The following is a 16,739-nucleotide window of genomic DNA, read 5'->3' on the forward strand; positions in this document are numbered from 1 at the left end:
ACGCTGTCTATATTTAAATAAGGCGATTGAAGAAAGAAAATTAATCCTCTTTTCACGCGATTGATTTTTTGTAGGAAAAAACACAGTTTATTTAAAATTTTTTATAAATTTAACTTTTTGTTAAAATTGTGTTATTGTTTAAAAAGTTATTCTTTTTGTTTACATTAAGAGTTCATTTATCGTTTTTAAGCACAGTACAGTACTGCATGTACTATGTACCTTATCCAGATATATATATCCAGAGAATGCTTACTATATGTTTATTTTATGTTTCCTAAGCTACCCCTTGTGTTTAGTACATTTATGTACTACAATTAATGTTAATTATAAATGGTGTTAGAATGAAAAAGCTCGTGTTTCTTTTCTAAATCTTTTCGTTCCATTGAAGTTGTGTATTTTATCAAGCATTTTTCTACGGGACTGCTGTATTATTTTTACGCAGTTTTTTAATCGGGTATTCTTTAGAACAACGTTTCTCAACCTGGGGGTCGCGTACACATCAAGTTGGAACTTGTAAATTGCTCATGTATGTACAGTACACGTCATACATGCATGTTCATACCCGTCGCTATAAACGCAGCGACATAAAATAATACGAATAGTTGTATTACATTTTTTTATACTGTCGATGTTTACTTAATGTATAAAATTAGTGCAATGTGATTATATAATATTTTTAAAAAGGGGATACTATCAGTGGTGATATTCAGCGGGTTCGCACAGGTTCGCCCGAACCCGTTGGTAAAATTTTCAGTTTTCCGAACCTTGTTAAACACACGGAACATTTCTCAGTGGTTTTGTTTTTTTTTTTTTTTTTTAATATATTAAAATATACGTATTATACTCTGTAATACTACTAAACTAGAGCCTTATACCCCGTTCGCACCGAGCATTTCAATCTAGATTGTGAGCAAGGTCGGGGACTATGTCTTGGTGCGATCTCTTTCGACCGTTTCAGTCTCGACGAGGTTTAATCGCGATCGATTCAAGAGAGTTCTTGAAACTAGATCCAGTCATAAGAGAGATCCCACAATCTCACGCGTGCGAGATAATACAAGATGGCTGTGGAAGACGTGTCGGGCTATGGACAGCGAAATAAAAAAGGATATCGTATTTCGAGAGACGATGACATCTGGGTGAAAAATTTCTCTGCCAAAAAAAAAAAAACGTCGACAGCACTAATATACTATTGTTACCTGGTCTTCGCCCAGGGCTCGTTACGGACGGCCGGATGGCCGAGCGGTAAAGGTGGCAGCCTACCGCTCTGGGGGACCCGGGATCGAATCCGAACGGGTCGAATAATCCCCAGGAATTTTTCGGGGGGTGGTCCGTTCGGATATGTCGGGCCCCGTCCCTCACCACCCGGTCGCCCCATTGTGGGCCTGGCCGAACCCATAATGGGCCTACTAAAAGAGGCCCTCTTAGTGCCCACAGGGCGGAAAGAGTTAAAAAAAAAAGGGCTCGTTACGTTCCAAATACGCCACTGATTATTAGATATATCGCAAGAAAAGGTATTGTATTTATTTCTAGCCAAAACTTCCACTTTGTTTGTCGGTGATTGTCAGGGAAATATTTTCTGCTAGCGAACCCTTTGTTAACTATTTCGAATATCACCACTGGATACTTTAGATTACCACCTATGGAATTTCGGGACTTTGAGTATATATCTGAACTGAGGGGACCGAGTTCAACGATATCCTACTTTTGGACCGGAGACGAAAAATAAGAGTTTTCATACTATTTTAATGCTTTCATGCAGACGGCACCATAGTTGCTAGTGCTGCTATCTCGCGGTAAAGTCTGCAAACAAATTTAAAAAAGCACTCTGAAAGGCAAGAAATTGCACGTACAGTCGAATGCCACTTCCTTTTTTTTCTTTCGTTCAAGAACTACTGTGAATCAATAACTAGTGACGTTAAACAATCGGCAGCCTGCCGGCGGCTCCCCTCCCGGAGGAGTCGTCGGGAGCACGAACAGTCGAACGCCAGTTCCTTTTTTCAAGCATCGCGACTCCCGATCGCAATAGCGCGGGCGGCTCGTAGTACTAACCGACCGCGAGTGATAGCGACACTGAGGAGCCGTAGCCCCCGAGGTCGACGAGTGCGAGGGTGTGCAAAAAGGACTCGAACTGTAGATGGTGTGCTCGTGGATCAACATCTATCTTTGTTGAAGGTATATATGGCCGAGTGCCAGACTACCTGTTAATCACACGATAGGCTTAGTGGAGAGAGCGACGCGACTCCCGATCATCGCGCAATCGCCGAAAAACGTATGATAACTTTCTTATTTTTTGCCTCCGGCCCAAAAAAAAGAGTACCGTTGAACTCGTCTCGGTCCTCTGAGTTCAAATATTCAAATATATACTCAAAGTCCCGAAATTCCATAGGTGGTAATTTATAGTACACCCAAAAATAATTACATTTATAATTACAGTCAAAATTCAATTATTAATAGAAGGCTTACTGTTATTATTCCTTTGGGTGGGTGGTCGCGAAATATTAATTTTATTTATATTTACTATTTGGGAGGTCGCGGAGCTAAGAAGGTTGAGAATCGCTGCTTTAGAACATATCCACCATGCAAAAAGAGGGATAGGTGTATATATATATATATATATTAGGGTTTCACATATAGGGAGTCTCCATACCTAATAAAGATCCACCGATTTTTTGGCACAGTTAAGTATAGATTTTTTAAGGTATCCTAGCTTTTTCTCAAAATATGATACACTCGCGTATTACAAGATTTACGCTTTCACTCACAGTTAGTTTAACTTCGCGAATGTTAAAAAACAAAACTGCGAGCACTTGCCGATTTGACGGTAATTTTGCACCCCTGATTTGGTGGTTTATCTCTCCGACTAAGAAAATAGGTTCTTTAGTGCTTCGTAATTCCACTGACATAGTTGAAAAAACTATACGTGTTAATAGCCCGGCAAATTGTGTTAGAATGGCGTTAGCCACTTCTCCAGCACCATATGTATGGAAATGATTCGATGCAAGTCGTGCCGACTTGCTGGGTTCTAGTGATCAAAATGAGCTGAAATTTATTGTGGGAGTATTTAAGGGTAAAATAAACAAAACTAGGCCCTATGCGTTAGGAAAAAAAATATTCGAAAAATAAGGAACACCCTAATACAGCGGTTCCCAAAGTGTGCGCCGCAGCGCTCTAGGGAGCCGCGACTTCCTCACGGGCGCAGCGAAATATTATAAAATTTTCATAATTTTACTTCCACTTTCAATTCAATGTGATAAGATGCGACATCTAGCAGATCCGATGCAAATTATTAACTCATTAACAAAAGTGGCACATAGAATCGCAAAATGTAAAATACCTCACACCATCGCAGAAAAACCCATTTTACCCTGCCTGCTACCCCTGCTGTAGATATGGTGAACATTATGACCGGTGAGCAGTGCAGGATTTAGTATAAGCTACACAAGCTATAGCTTAGGGCCCCCACTTTCTTGGGGGAGCCCCAAAAATTGTCCGAGTGAGCAATTGTCATATATACTTAAATATACTGCAGCATTATTTGTCCCAATGCCGCACGTCCGGAACATCCCATACTCTTCACTCAATTTTAAGTTAAAGATTTATTATTTCACTATCTATTTACTTCTTAATTGTATTTCAGTTTAACCCTCTAGGTATTCGAAAATCATATTTGGCACTGACATATAATATCTGGACTTATAAAAGGTCCCATATCTCAAATAGCTTAGGGCCTTATCAAGACTAAATCTGGTCTTGCCGGTGAGTTTGCTGGGTAGCAGCTTTCAAAAGTGGCTTTGTCCAATAACACTATCAGTCGCAGAATACAGCACATATCGAAGGACCTCCAAGGTTCAGTGATTGAAAAAATAAAAGGGAAGAAATTTGGGTCGCAGCTGGATGAGGACAGATAATAATAATGATGCTCACTTGATTTGCTTTGTATAGTTTATAGATAATAATAACATTGTAGAAGACTTTCTCTTCTTTAAAAGTATCACTGCTGATGCTAAAGCTCACGACTTGTTCGAGATCCTTGATATTTTTATTTCCGAAAATAATTTGGAGTGGACCAAATGCATTGGTATCTTTACTGTTGCTGCTCGTTCTATGTCCTGGTGTTATGGAGGATTGCAAGCACTTTTTCGAAGCAAAGACCCTAATGCGCTGTGGGCCCATTGCGTTATTCACAGGGAAGCACTCGCATCAGAATATCTGAGTCCTGCATTGAACTAGAATATGTAATACATGCAGTAAACTTTATAAAAACGACCGTTGAAGGCAAGATTTTTCAAAAACTATGTGAGGATGTGGGATCCGAGTACAATTCTGTTGTACTATAACGCTTCGAGAAAGTACTAAGCATTACCACGATAGAGTGATGGCTCTCTCGTGGTAATGTTTTGTCTCGTACGTTTGAACTGCGACAGGAAATTTGTATTTTTCTTAAACAGGAAGACCACAAGTATGCCGAAAATTTGTGATTGAAGATTTTTTGGTAAAACTAGCATACCTATGTGATATTTTTGAAACGCTGAATGCTCTGAATCTCTCCCTGCAGGGAAGCAACATGCACCTTTTAAAGTCGATTGAGAAAATTTCAGCTTTTATTTAAAAAAAACTAAAACTATGGAAAAGAAAAATAAATGAAGACTGAGAAAAGGATGTTTCCCCTTGTTGCAACAGTGTTTGACTTCCAATGAAGTTGATTTCTCTCGAGGTATGAACTCTATTTTTGAAGAACATTTATCACAGCTCATCACCTGGTTTGAGAAATATTTTCAAAATGATAATATCGATAAATTTGCATGGATTCAAGATCCGTTTAATGCCAGTACTCCATCTGAATTTATTGCTGCAGAAGAAGAGAATCTGATTGAGTTGTCTTGCAACAATATGTTGAAAACAAAATTTAGCAGCATGGAATTAACTGAACTTTGGAAATCAGTAAAAGACGAATATCCCTTCTGAGTGGTACAGCTCAGAAAATTCTAATTCCATTTGCGACTTCTTATTTGTGCAAAGCTGAGTTTGTCGCTGTGATAAAAACTAAGCATTGCACGAAAATCAATTAGGAGAAGGAATTGAGGGTGGCTGTGTCCAGTTTGATTCCAAGGTTTGTGAAAATCTGCGGTGATCAACAGGCTCATCCATCCCGCTAATTATAATTAATTGAATTTGCTCAATTACCTTCTTTTGTTACCTTAAATACGGGTTTTATTTATTTTTCTCTTAACGTCCTAACTCTTTAATTATAAAGATATTGGCTATTTCGCTATTTCGCAAATTATACTTTTTAGAATTTGACATGGAGCGCCTTAGGAAAATCTGAATTTAGCAAGGGCGCCGAGAATCAAAAAAGTTTGGAAACCACTGCCCTAATATATATATATATATAATATATATACAGTATATACATACATATATAGTATATACAGCATTTTGTAAGGATTTTTTGGATTTTTGGGTTCCTGGAATGTCAAAACGACGAGAAATGCAAAAATATCGGAAAAGGGATAAAAATTTGATCAATCACTATAGTTTGTTTCCCTATGTTATATTCTATAACAGTAGGAAAAGTAAACATTGATAAAGAATAAAACTTTAATATTTCCGAGGAGCCTTTTAAATGGCGCAGAAATAAAGCCTCACCCAGCGGGAAGCAACTTTTAAATATTAAATGGAGTTCCCCTCTGTTTTTTTTTGTTGTTTCTATTTTGGGCTGCAATTTGAAAAAATTTTAGTCCTATAAATTTCCATTGTCGTTTGTTTGTCCATCTGTCCGTCTTTTCTTAATCTCGAGAACGGCGTCAGATAAATAAAATTCAAGACTAGATATGGAAAGAGTAGGGGCAGGAGGATTCGATTAACTATATATGATGCATACCGGGAGGCCACGTTACTTCAATTCGAAAATTTTCCTTTGAAAGGAGTTAGATAGATGACCGGCGTGACTCTATTACTAAGGGAAAAGTATGATGTACAGGGGCAAAACACTACAGTGCTAATTTGAGGTGGAGAGCATATATTTTGAATTAAATTAATTAAAAATATGCTTAAAAATTGCAGCCCGGTGTTGTGACGACGTCACAATAAGTTATTGTTTGTTATCTTTGGATTCCCCATTAAAAATAATTATCTTTTATTGAGAATGTTTTTTCAAAAAGAAGAAGTTCTCAAAGCTTCAGACATTATGAGCTTATGTATTCATACATTTTGAAAGACAACTGTCTCATAAAAATGCAACTTTTTATTGAACTAGTGAATTTCTTTCCTTGCACTTTTTTTCAGTTATTTAAGAAATTTCCAGAAAAAGTATTCTCAATAAAAATTTATTCTTTAATGGAGAATTCAAAAATATATATAAATTGAGGATTTGATTTAAAATGTTCAAGTTGTCCTCTGCTCCACCCAGAAGGGAAATGGGCGAGGCTTTATTTTTTCGGTATTAAAAATATATCCCTTCAGAAATACAGTATTAAATTTTTATTGTTACCAAGTTTTTATTAAAAGCATATTTTCCGAGTTATTGACTTGTAACACCTTACGTGAAAACACCCTGTATATAACCTATTAATCTGACTTTAAGTTCTTTACATGTTTATTAAGATGCTTATAGTTGATTTAGATTGAAAGTGCCATTAATTACTATGTCATTATCCTATCATATTTCAACGATCTCTATTGATTGTCAAAGTCAAAAGGGAATTGGTGAATATATCATCCATGTTGATTATCATGTTCTAATTCTGTCGCCTGTATGCATACACTTAAGAGTAGCGTGATAGAAATAAATCAATATCATAGTCTACGTCAGCGAAGCAGAATGTTTTATTTTCATCTACTACAATTCTTGTAACAGACAAAAAAATTTTTGTAGCACAGTGCTATCAATGAATTCATGATAAGTTCATAATGAGAAGTTACGTAAGAAGATTGAGCATATAAATAAGTATAAATTCAGAATGGAAAGTTAAATAAATATGTAGAAATGCATTAACATTAATTAAAATAATCCAGCAACCAGTTGCTCTACTTTCCCGGTAACATTTAAACTTTTGGTAGTGTCATCTGTTATCATATTTTATTAAAAAACTTGTTATATTTTTAACTATTATAAAATAGCAAACAGCTTAATTTTGAGGGTAGGGAGAAATTTATAAAAAAAATTGTAGATGCTAATAACGAGTAAAATCGTCATTATGTCCGACCCTATTCGAGATGGAGGGTTGTCGTGTGTCATATCTCCTAATCCCTTCGACCTTTAATCACCAAAATTTAATAGCATCAATCCCCCTAATAAACAAACCTCTTTGCAAAATTTCAGAAATTTTCGACAAAAAGCACAGGAGTTATTAAGCTTTTAGAGGGTGAACAAAATCGTGCCCCCTCACATACACACTAACATCCATACATACAGAAATTAACCCCCCCCCAATATTTTCGCATTTCTCGATGTTATAAGGCGTCCCAAGTCAAAAAATGTAAAAATCTGGGAGGGGGTCACTTTTGCCAGATCTCCATACTTTCGATTCGTATAACAGCTGGGAAAGTAACTCTTACTGTACATAGCCAGATGATAATTACATTTAAAGAATTTACAAGAAACAGAAGAAAACGCTGATTCTTCATCTTTCTTCATCCTTCGTTCTTTTCACACCTCAGGAAACAAACTTATGGCAGAGTTCACCTTTTATTCTAGGCTCTTGTCTGCTTCAATATACAAACCATGTAAAATAAATTTTACTTCTGCAATGGATAAAATCGTAAATGTGTATACATTAACATTAATAAAACTAGGTGGCCAGTTAATTCAAACTAAAAATAATGATTAAAAGTCTGGTCTTTACACCAAACACAAACCCAAAACCGAAACCGAAACTACAATAAAAACTAAAAATTAAATTTTCCGGGCTTTCTCCACATCCATAACGCCTAAATAGGGGTCAGTTACCTTTAAAAGACCTCTCGAAAAGCATTCACCAGGCTCTTCGCGAGTAATTTCGTTATGGTAAAGCAAGAAAGCTTTGGCCGGCTCTTCGGAGGATAAGCGACTACGCAATTAACCCCGATATAAGAAAGAGAGAGAGAAATCAAAATTAATTAATTAAAATTAAAATTAAAATCAAATAAATTGTAAATTTTGCTTTTATCAATAATATACAGATAAATAAATAAATATATATGTTCTGTAAACGTAAGTTATATTTTATATATTATATACATACATAATAAAATGTAAAATGTTTTATATATATACAATATCTGCCTCAATATATTTTACATATTGGGGTGAATAAGAGCCCATAATAAAAGTCGACTCCGCCGTAAAACTGTTCCTGGATTTTGAAAAAAAGTAAGGATAAAGAAAAATAAAGAATCCTTGTATTTTCTTCTGTTAATTTCTTGTAAATTTTTTAAAGAAATGTATTTATTTTGTATATAATATAGCCTAATTTGTTAATTATTTTACTGATCTTCGTTTACTCTGAATATTATTCATATCCTATATAGCCTAATTAATGTGTTTGTTCTAACCTATCGATAAAAAATTTTAAACACAATAAGACTTGTTATTACATTTAGATTTTTATAATTGATTAACATAAAATAAAATCAATCGAAATAAAAGAATCTGATAAGAATATCCAATTTTCGATAACGCGCCAAACATGTGATTCTACCAATTTACGTATGTAATCACGAAAACAAACATGAATATTATCACAAATATTAAAAAACCTTATTAGTTTGCAAATGTATAGTTATAAATGAAATTAATTTTTATTTTACTGATTCATCAAAAGGTATCGTAAAGATTCAAGGTAAAAGCTAGATCGCTTAATAATGTACAGGTACAGTATCCAGTGGCGTAGCATAGTGGGGTCGGCAGGGGCGGCCCGCCCCGGGCGGCACTTTTAGGGGACGACAAAATTTCACAATAAATAATAATCATATCGGGTATACTATAGATTACTCCCTATGGAATTTCGTGTGTTTGGGTATATATCTGAACTCAGGGGACCGAGACGAGTTCAACGATACTTTACTTTTGGACCGGAGACGAAAAATAAATAAGTTATCATACTTTTTTCCGGCGATCGCGCGATGATAGGGAGTCGCTAAGTCGGCCTCGCTATCGCGATCGGGAGTCCCGTCGCTTGTCGTTAAAATTGCCTTTAGTAGACGTTTTCCCCCTTTTTTTATTTTGTTCAAGAACTACCGTGAATCGATCACTAGTTTAGCACATGGCGGCGTGTGGTGGCGCCCATACGAGAGGTCAGTCGGGCCGCCATGTTCGCTGCCATAAGTAACATTAACCGAAATGGCAATCGCGCGATGATCGGAAGTCGCGTCGCTCTCTCCGCTCTCGTATCGCGTGTTTAACGCTCCGGGAGATGAGCGTAGTCCGACGTCACGGTTTGCAGACTTTACCGCAAGATGGCAGTACTAGCAACTACGGTGCCGTCTGCATGAGAGCGTTAAAAAGTATGGTAACTTAAAAAGTGTGATAACTTTTTTTATTTTTCGTCTCCAGTCCGAAAATAGGGTACCGTTGAACTCGTCTCGGTCCCCTGAGTTCAAATATATAATCAAAGTCCTGAAATTCCATAGGGAGTAATCTATAGTACACCCATAATATCTCGTAAAAATTTTTGTAATGTGATTATTATATTGCAAAATATATATACAAGACTTTTTTATTTGTAACCTGTACAGTACAATACACAATAATGATGATTGTTCTTGCCGAAAAGTTCTTTAGAATTACTGTACATTTTAGTTTTTTAAATTGAGATACCTAAATAAAGGGGCGGCGAAATTTTCCTCCTCCCCGGGCGGCTGACTCCCACGCTACGCCACTGACAGTACCGTACTGTACTGTACATACGAAGTTTGTGGTTTGTTTATTTCGAGAAAAGAACATCAAAAACGTTACTTTTCTTTTATAAATTTGATATATGTTTTCTGAAAAAATGATTTTTGTTACAATAAAACACTGTTCTGTCACTTAAATCATGTAAAATTTACGAATTCAGAAACACATTGGGTATTGACCACAACGTTTATAATCATTAAATCGTATTAAATATATTTAATGGCTACTCCTCGGTTCTTTTCAGTCGTTTATTTTCCAATTGATGTTGAGCATTATGTATTTTATATATTCTATAAACTTGCAGGAATTTCTGTGTATACTTAAAGTAATTCATAAAAGCTTTCTTAATTAATTCGTATGCCTTTATGTCCTTATTTTATACAGTTGAAATACCAGGCGAACAATAAAGATTGTTTATTTTCTCTGAAGAAGTTTTCCTCAGTTGCAGAAACCTAACACCAGTTCAATAGATCCTATTAATGCGATCTGTCATGGTAGACATTTATATAATAAACTCTATTCTTTAATATTAATTTAATAACGATGACTCAGTTATCATAAACTGATAAAAAAAAAAAAAGTAAAAATGAAAGAATTTATGCTCGTAAGGAAAGGATGTTTGCATCAATAATCTTATGTCTGTATTATTATTATCGCTATAGTCTTTGTACTTACTTACAAAAGTTCTCGAAAAAGAAACAAATTGCTAATATGAAACAGAATTGCTTTAATTCTAAAATGATATTTCTAAACTGATTTAAAATGAAAGTTAAATTCATCTATTACGATTATGTTAAAATGATATAACATCTAGACACTAAACATTATATAAGTTATACAAGTGATAACATAACTTACATGATTTTATAACTATTTATATCATCTTTAATGCTTAGATTAAGACATTTAAGCTCTAAATATAAGAGAAAAATCCAGTTTGTTGTTAAATTCTAAACTAAATTTTTCACTTTTTATAAATTTATTTAAGCATTATCATATTGGATATTATTGAAAATAATTTTCTTTTTCGTTTTATTAGAGTGTTAGTTAAAATACAACAATCTAATTATAGTAATAAAAACTCGGAGAACGATTACGAATTCTATTATTATTTATATTCGTCTACTTGGACGTTATTTATTAATAGGACTTTATACTGGTGTTTAAAGATTGGCACAGTAATGAGAGTTAATTCAGGAAAAATTTCTTTATTATATCACCTGTAGTAGCAATATCTGTACACATATTACACGTGTTTCGGGCTAGCATGCCCCTCATCAGCAGTATTACCACTAAGCACTAAAATAAACAAGGTGATAAAACAAAACAAACGATAATCATAGAGTCGGAAAAGAAGAATGACATCATAACCGAATTAATACAAGGAGGTGAATATAAATTATTAGAAAAGGACCCAAGAAAAAGTATGCAAAATGATTTAAATAAAGAATTAGAAGATTTAAAAAAACGAAATCTGATAACTGATGAATAATTTAGAAAAATTAAGTAAAAACAATTGCATACCTAAATTTAATATTAGGGTAAAAACGCATAAAAATCCAGTTAAGTACAGACCTTTAATTGATGTTAAAAATTATGTATATTACAATTTAGAAAATTTTTTAAAAATTAAGCTTAATACGCTAGAAATTTCTGATTATAGTTTAAAAAATGTCGATGTATTATTAAATAGATTAAAAAACAATAATATTATAATTAATAAATATACGAAATTGTTATCTTTAGATGTTAAAAATATGTACCCCAGTATAACAAAAAGTAACATTGAAAATTCTTTACAGAAAATCACAGCACCTAATTGGATTATTAAATTGTGTTTGGTAGTAATGGAAAACAATCATTTCAAATATGGTGATAACTTTTATAGTCAAACTGAAGGGATACCAATGGGAACATGCATAGGCCCAAGACTTGCAGAAATCGTTATGATAGACATTGATAGGAAAATTAAAGATATAAAAGGAATAATATTTTATAATAGGTATGTAGATGATTGTATTATTTTATTTGATAGCAGAAAAACTAATGAGGATGAAATTTTAAAACAAACAAACTTAATAGAAACAAATATACAATTTGAAGCAGAAACAGAATGTAATAATAGTTTAAATGATTTAGATATAACCATCAATAGAACTGATAATAAATTAGAATTCAAAAAATTCATAAAACCTATGCAAATTCCAAAAGTATTAAATTATAAAACTAACGTTCCACAGACTATGAAATTTAACATCTTTAAAACGTACATTGAAAAAATCAAAAATAGAACTAGTAAATTAGAAAATCAAGAAACGGAAATAGAACAGGTCATAAAAATGTTCTTACTAAATAGAAAAATATTACCCCCCAAAAATATTAGAAAAATGGTTAAACTGGATTAATAATAATGATAATAAAAATAGAAATTTTGAAAAAGATAAAAAATGTGTAAATATGATGCATGTACCTAAATTATTCGAAAGAGTTAAAAATATACTAAAAGGGAAAGTGAATTTAATACCAGAAAAAAATAATCTATTTGAACGACATTTATATCATAGGTCTGATAAAAAATTAAATATAATGGATGAAAAAGAACTTGTTTATTCATTTAATTGCAGCTGTGACCCGGTTAAAACATATATAGGTGAAACAAAAAGAAAATTAAGTACAAGAATAAAAAAGCATATACGTGCAATAAGGGGGAATTATGCAAATTCTGCAGTCGCAGAACACTGCAATAGAGTGCCAAATTGACAAATACACTATAAAAATAAAGAAAAAAGAATCAAATAATTACAAACGCCAATTATACGAACATTTACACATAAAGAAAGAAAGGAATAGAATCAACAATAATTTGGGTCGTATAATCCACCAATCCTGGAACACCATACTCGATGACGTTATAAATAAGCATAGTTAAGCAACTCTATTATAACACAGTTGAATGGTGACTTGAAAAACCTTGATGTACGTTTCTTCCTTACACATGGTCAAATTGTAATAATAATTTATAGTTTTTATTTATTATGTTCGTTTAAATTTTTTAATTATACAGCAAACTGTTTAATGGTAAAACGTGGAATATCAATCGAGATTGGAATATGTACAGTACAGTACTTACACGTTACCTTTTATTGTAAAACGAGAAATATCCATTCATACTCGGAATCGAAATATGTATTTATAGTAGGTTTTTTAAAAATTGTATTTTATTAACTTACTATATAATCTAAAATTTACTTATTAACTTATTTGTTTTATTGTTAATTTTAGTGCTTAGTGGTAATACTGCTGATGAGGGGCATGCTAGCCCGAAACACGTGTAATATGTGTACAGATATTGCTACTACAGGTGATAGAATAAAGAAATTTTTCCTGAATTAACTCTCATTACTGTGCCAATCTTTAAACACCAGTATAAAGTCCTATTAATAAATAACGTCCACGTAGACAAATATAAATAATAATGGAATTTTAAGGACAGTAAGGTTTTTCTAATTTCTGATTACGAATTCTGTTACAATAATATTATTTCAAAAGAAAAACGTTCTCATTTTCGAAATGTCTGTTTTAATTTTGGATTTAATATTCATCTTCTATTGCATTTAAAAAAAATTCAGTAATGATTATTTTCGCATGCTGTAGAGTTGCATATACAGTATAAAATATCATCATATACACGTAGTACTTCCGTTGTTATTTATACAAGGACACTCATTTTCATTTCACTTCTCATTCCATTGTTTCCCGTTAATATGGAAGGACATTTTACAACATTTCCTCTCCAGAAAAATTTTCTGATACGTTTTAAGAATTAAACATATTTTAATTCTTGTGCACAGAATTAAAATACGTAAAAAAAAAAAAACCTATAAATATTTTAATTTGTAAGGAGTTTAAATCGTTCGTAATGGTAAGCTAGAAAGAGTCTTTAAAATACGATAAATTATTTATTTATAAATCTAGAGAGATATTTTAATTCAGAATTATTTAACAAAAATTTATATTTAATAGATATATTTCTTTTCTAATTACATTTTCTAGTTATTAGATTTCTATTTATAACTAAAATAATCGGACTTTATAATGTATTGCATTTTCATTAATTTTAAAATAAAATATTTACTTTTTTACGTATGAATAATGACAGTATTTATTCTAACCGAATGATACGTGTTACTCCAGTGCCCAAGTACTTTTTTTAAAAGCACTTTCCATCCTAAGGCACATAGAGGGTCTTTTTTTAAAAAAGAAATCACGTTATGGGTTCGACCAGGCTCACAGTGGGGTTAACGGACGGGGTCTTTTCCCATCCGAAATCGATCCTGGATCTCCAGAATAATAAGCTACCACCTTAACCGCTTGGCTACACCGCACCACAGGGTATCCCTTCGGGTAATTGTATTTGAATGGAGACTTTTGAATCATTTATAATTATTTGTTTCTCGAGTTCTTGCATCAGATACAAAGCTGAAATTAATAAGAGCTCAATATAAAATCATCCAAAAATGAAAATTTTTATATCGATTTCATTTCAATGTACAAATATAATACACTCACTTTAAGTTATATCGAAATTGTTTTTTGAGTGATATAAGTAAAAAATTTTAGATCATTTACGTTCTATTTTCTTGCTAAATCTTAAGTTTGAAGATATCTCAATATGATATAAATATGATCTCTTTTGATATAAATTTAAGTAAAAAGTAAACATGTTTACAAGAATACAAGAAATTTGAGGAGCGTCCCTATAAGATATATTTCATTATCTTAAAATTGAAAGGAAAAGAATGTTATTATTGTTCAATAAAATCAATTTAAGCAGAATTAAATACATTTAAACTATTAATTACAAACCATTTCGATAATAATATTGTAAAACAAAGAAATAATGAAAATAATAATTTAGTAAAATTACACATCCTTTCAGAAATATCAAGATAAAATAACTAATGCAACAAAAATTTCATTACTTTCAATTTATCATTTAAAATTTATCTCAATTCCAATTACGTAATTTCCGTTTGAAATTAACTTACTTTTAAAATCCATTTTTCTATGTTAAATTTTAAGTAGTATTAAATAGTCATATAAAATATACATTCTATAGAAACTTTTAAATACTTCTAAGTGATTTCTATATTGAATAATACAAGGTTATGTCTAAAAATTGATAATAATAAAAGAAAATAATAGCACGGTACTAGGAAAAGTTCCGTTGTACTTATGTTAGTTGTTTTATACAATGAGATTTTTCATTGTATAAAACAACTAACATAAGTACAACGGAACTTTTACAATGAACTTGCACGTACACAGGAAATACGATTAGATTTACTAGGTATAAACGGAAATGCATTTAACTATCTGGGTGGTAGAAAAATTAAAATTAATAAATTTATAAGGAATTAAATAAACGAGAAACTTTCATTTTAATATAACTTAATATCGCTATACATATAACGAATATTTTTGTAAATAAAAAAAAATTAAGTTGATTAAAAAAAATGAAATAATAAATTATATTATCATTGCTTTTATTTTTCTAACGAATGGTTTAGATAGACTTTGGATTTCTTATGATAAATTAAGTGATAATTGGAATGTGTGATATAAAATCAATTTATTTTTGACGGATTGAAAACTGAGAGACAAGTGTTCTAACAAGGAAGGTAAATATTATATTTGATTTAATTTAATGTGAAAAGGTTTAGTCGTTATTTATTTTATTTATATTAATTTATAATCGGTACTTTATACACTCATCGACCGAAAAAGCTACACACTAAGGAAGACGTTTAAATCAAATGAAACTTTATTAATGCAAACTTAATGACAATGGTAATAGGTGATTACAGCATCATGACAAAGAAGGAAATTTATTGTAGAAAAATGGTACAATTTAAAGAAACCTTTAATATCTTGTAGGATCTCTGATTATTCTACATGCGCCGATACGTTCGGACAGGGAGCCATATACGTACTGTACCTTACGCTTCCTTGCTGTGGGCCCACAGATATTGTGCAGCCTCTCCAGATGGTAGACCCTGACGTCCCATTTGATCTCAAAAATGCTCGATGGGCAGACCAAAAACTTGAAGGACACATTACTGGGAAACTCTAGTTGTGTGTAGCCGAACACTGTGTTGCTGAGAAACAGCGGTTTGTAGCACTGCATGAAAGGCAACACACGAGATTTCTTGAACGTATTGCTGTACAGTCAGTGTTTGTATTGCATCACTACTAACGAGTTTCGCAGTAATCAAACAATTTTTCAGTAAATGAGTGTATTATAGAAATATAATTAATAGCATTTTGTTATATTAATTTATATTAGCTATTAATAAATCGTTATAAATTATTAGATAATTGAATGCCAATATAAATTGTATTGTTGTTTTTGGTTTAATCTAATTTAGTTTTCTACAAAAATAGAAAAAATGAAATAATGAAAATAATTCTGTATTTGTATTATATGTACTGTATGTATATATAATATTTATTTATTTATTTATTTTTATATTGTAGATGATGAACGAAAAACGAAAGAAGACGTTGTTGTTAATAATTTTAAGTTTAGGTAATTTCGCCATTGGTTGTACATTCTCAATACAATCTCCATTCTTTCCCAGAGAGGTGAGTTTTATATAAATATGTGATATTTGATTATTGTTCTATATAAGAGTAAAACTTTCAGAAAATTATATATTGCTTATATTTATTTAATCTTGTTGTTACAGAAGGTCATATAAATATATTATCTAAACATTAAATAAATGTATATTCAACACTTATTTATTCATTGTATATTAGAAATAATTTTTTGTTTAAAAATATTTACTGCAAACGAATGAAA

The 16,739-nt window shown here is 32.0% G+C and overlaps 1 protein-coding gene across 3 annotated transcripts in view; it reads left to right on the forward strand.

Moving 5' to 3' along the window:
- The first annotated feature begins 13,745 nt into the window (after positions 1–13,745).
- The window catches only part of LOC136985499 (MFS-type transporter SLC18B1-like), a 41,384-nt gene continuing 38,390 nt past the window's right edge, over positions 13,746–16,739 (forward strand). Inside the window, exons 1-3 of one of the 3 annotated variants that reach the window (XM_067282792.1) lie at positions 13,746–13,796; positions 15,445–15,555; positions 16,412–16,519. In XM_067282792.1, the coding sequence (XP_067138893.1) occupies positions 16,412–16,519 (108 nt within the window). In that variant the 5' untranslated portion in view covers positions 13,746–13,796; positions 15,445–15,555. Of the gene's footprint in view, positions 13,797–15,392; positions 15,556–15,913; positions 16,142–16,411; positions 16,520–16,739 lie in introns of those variants that run through there. The other 2 variants (XM_067282793.1, XM_067282794.1) reach the window with 2 other exon arrangements.

Source organism: Centruroides vittatus, unplaced genomic scaffold (assembly GCF_030686945.1).
Source record: "Centruroides vittatus isolate TY-2023 unplaced genomic scaffold, ASM3068694v2 contig_970, whole genome shotgun sequence".
Lineage (NCBI taxonomy): Eukaryota > Metazoa > Arthropoda > Arachnida > Scorpiones > Buthidae > Centruroides > Centruroides vittatus.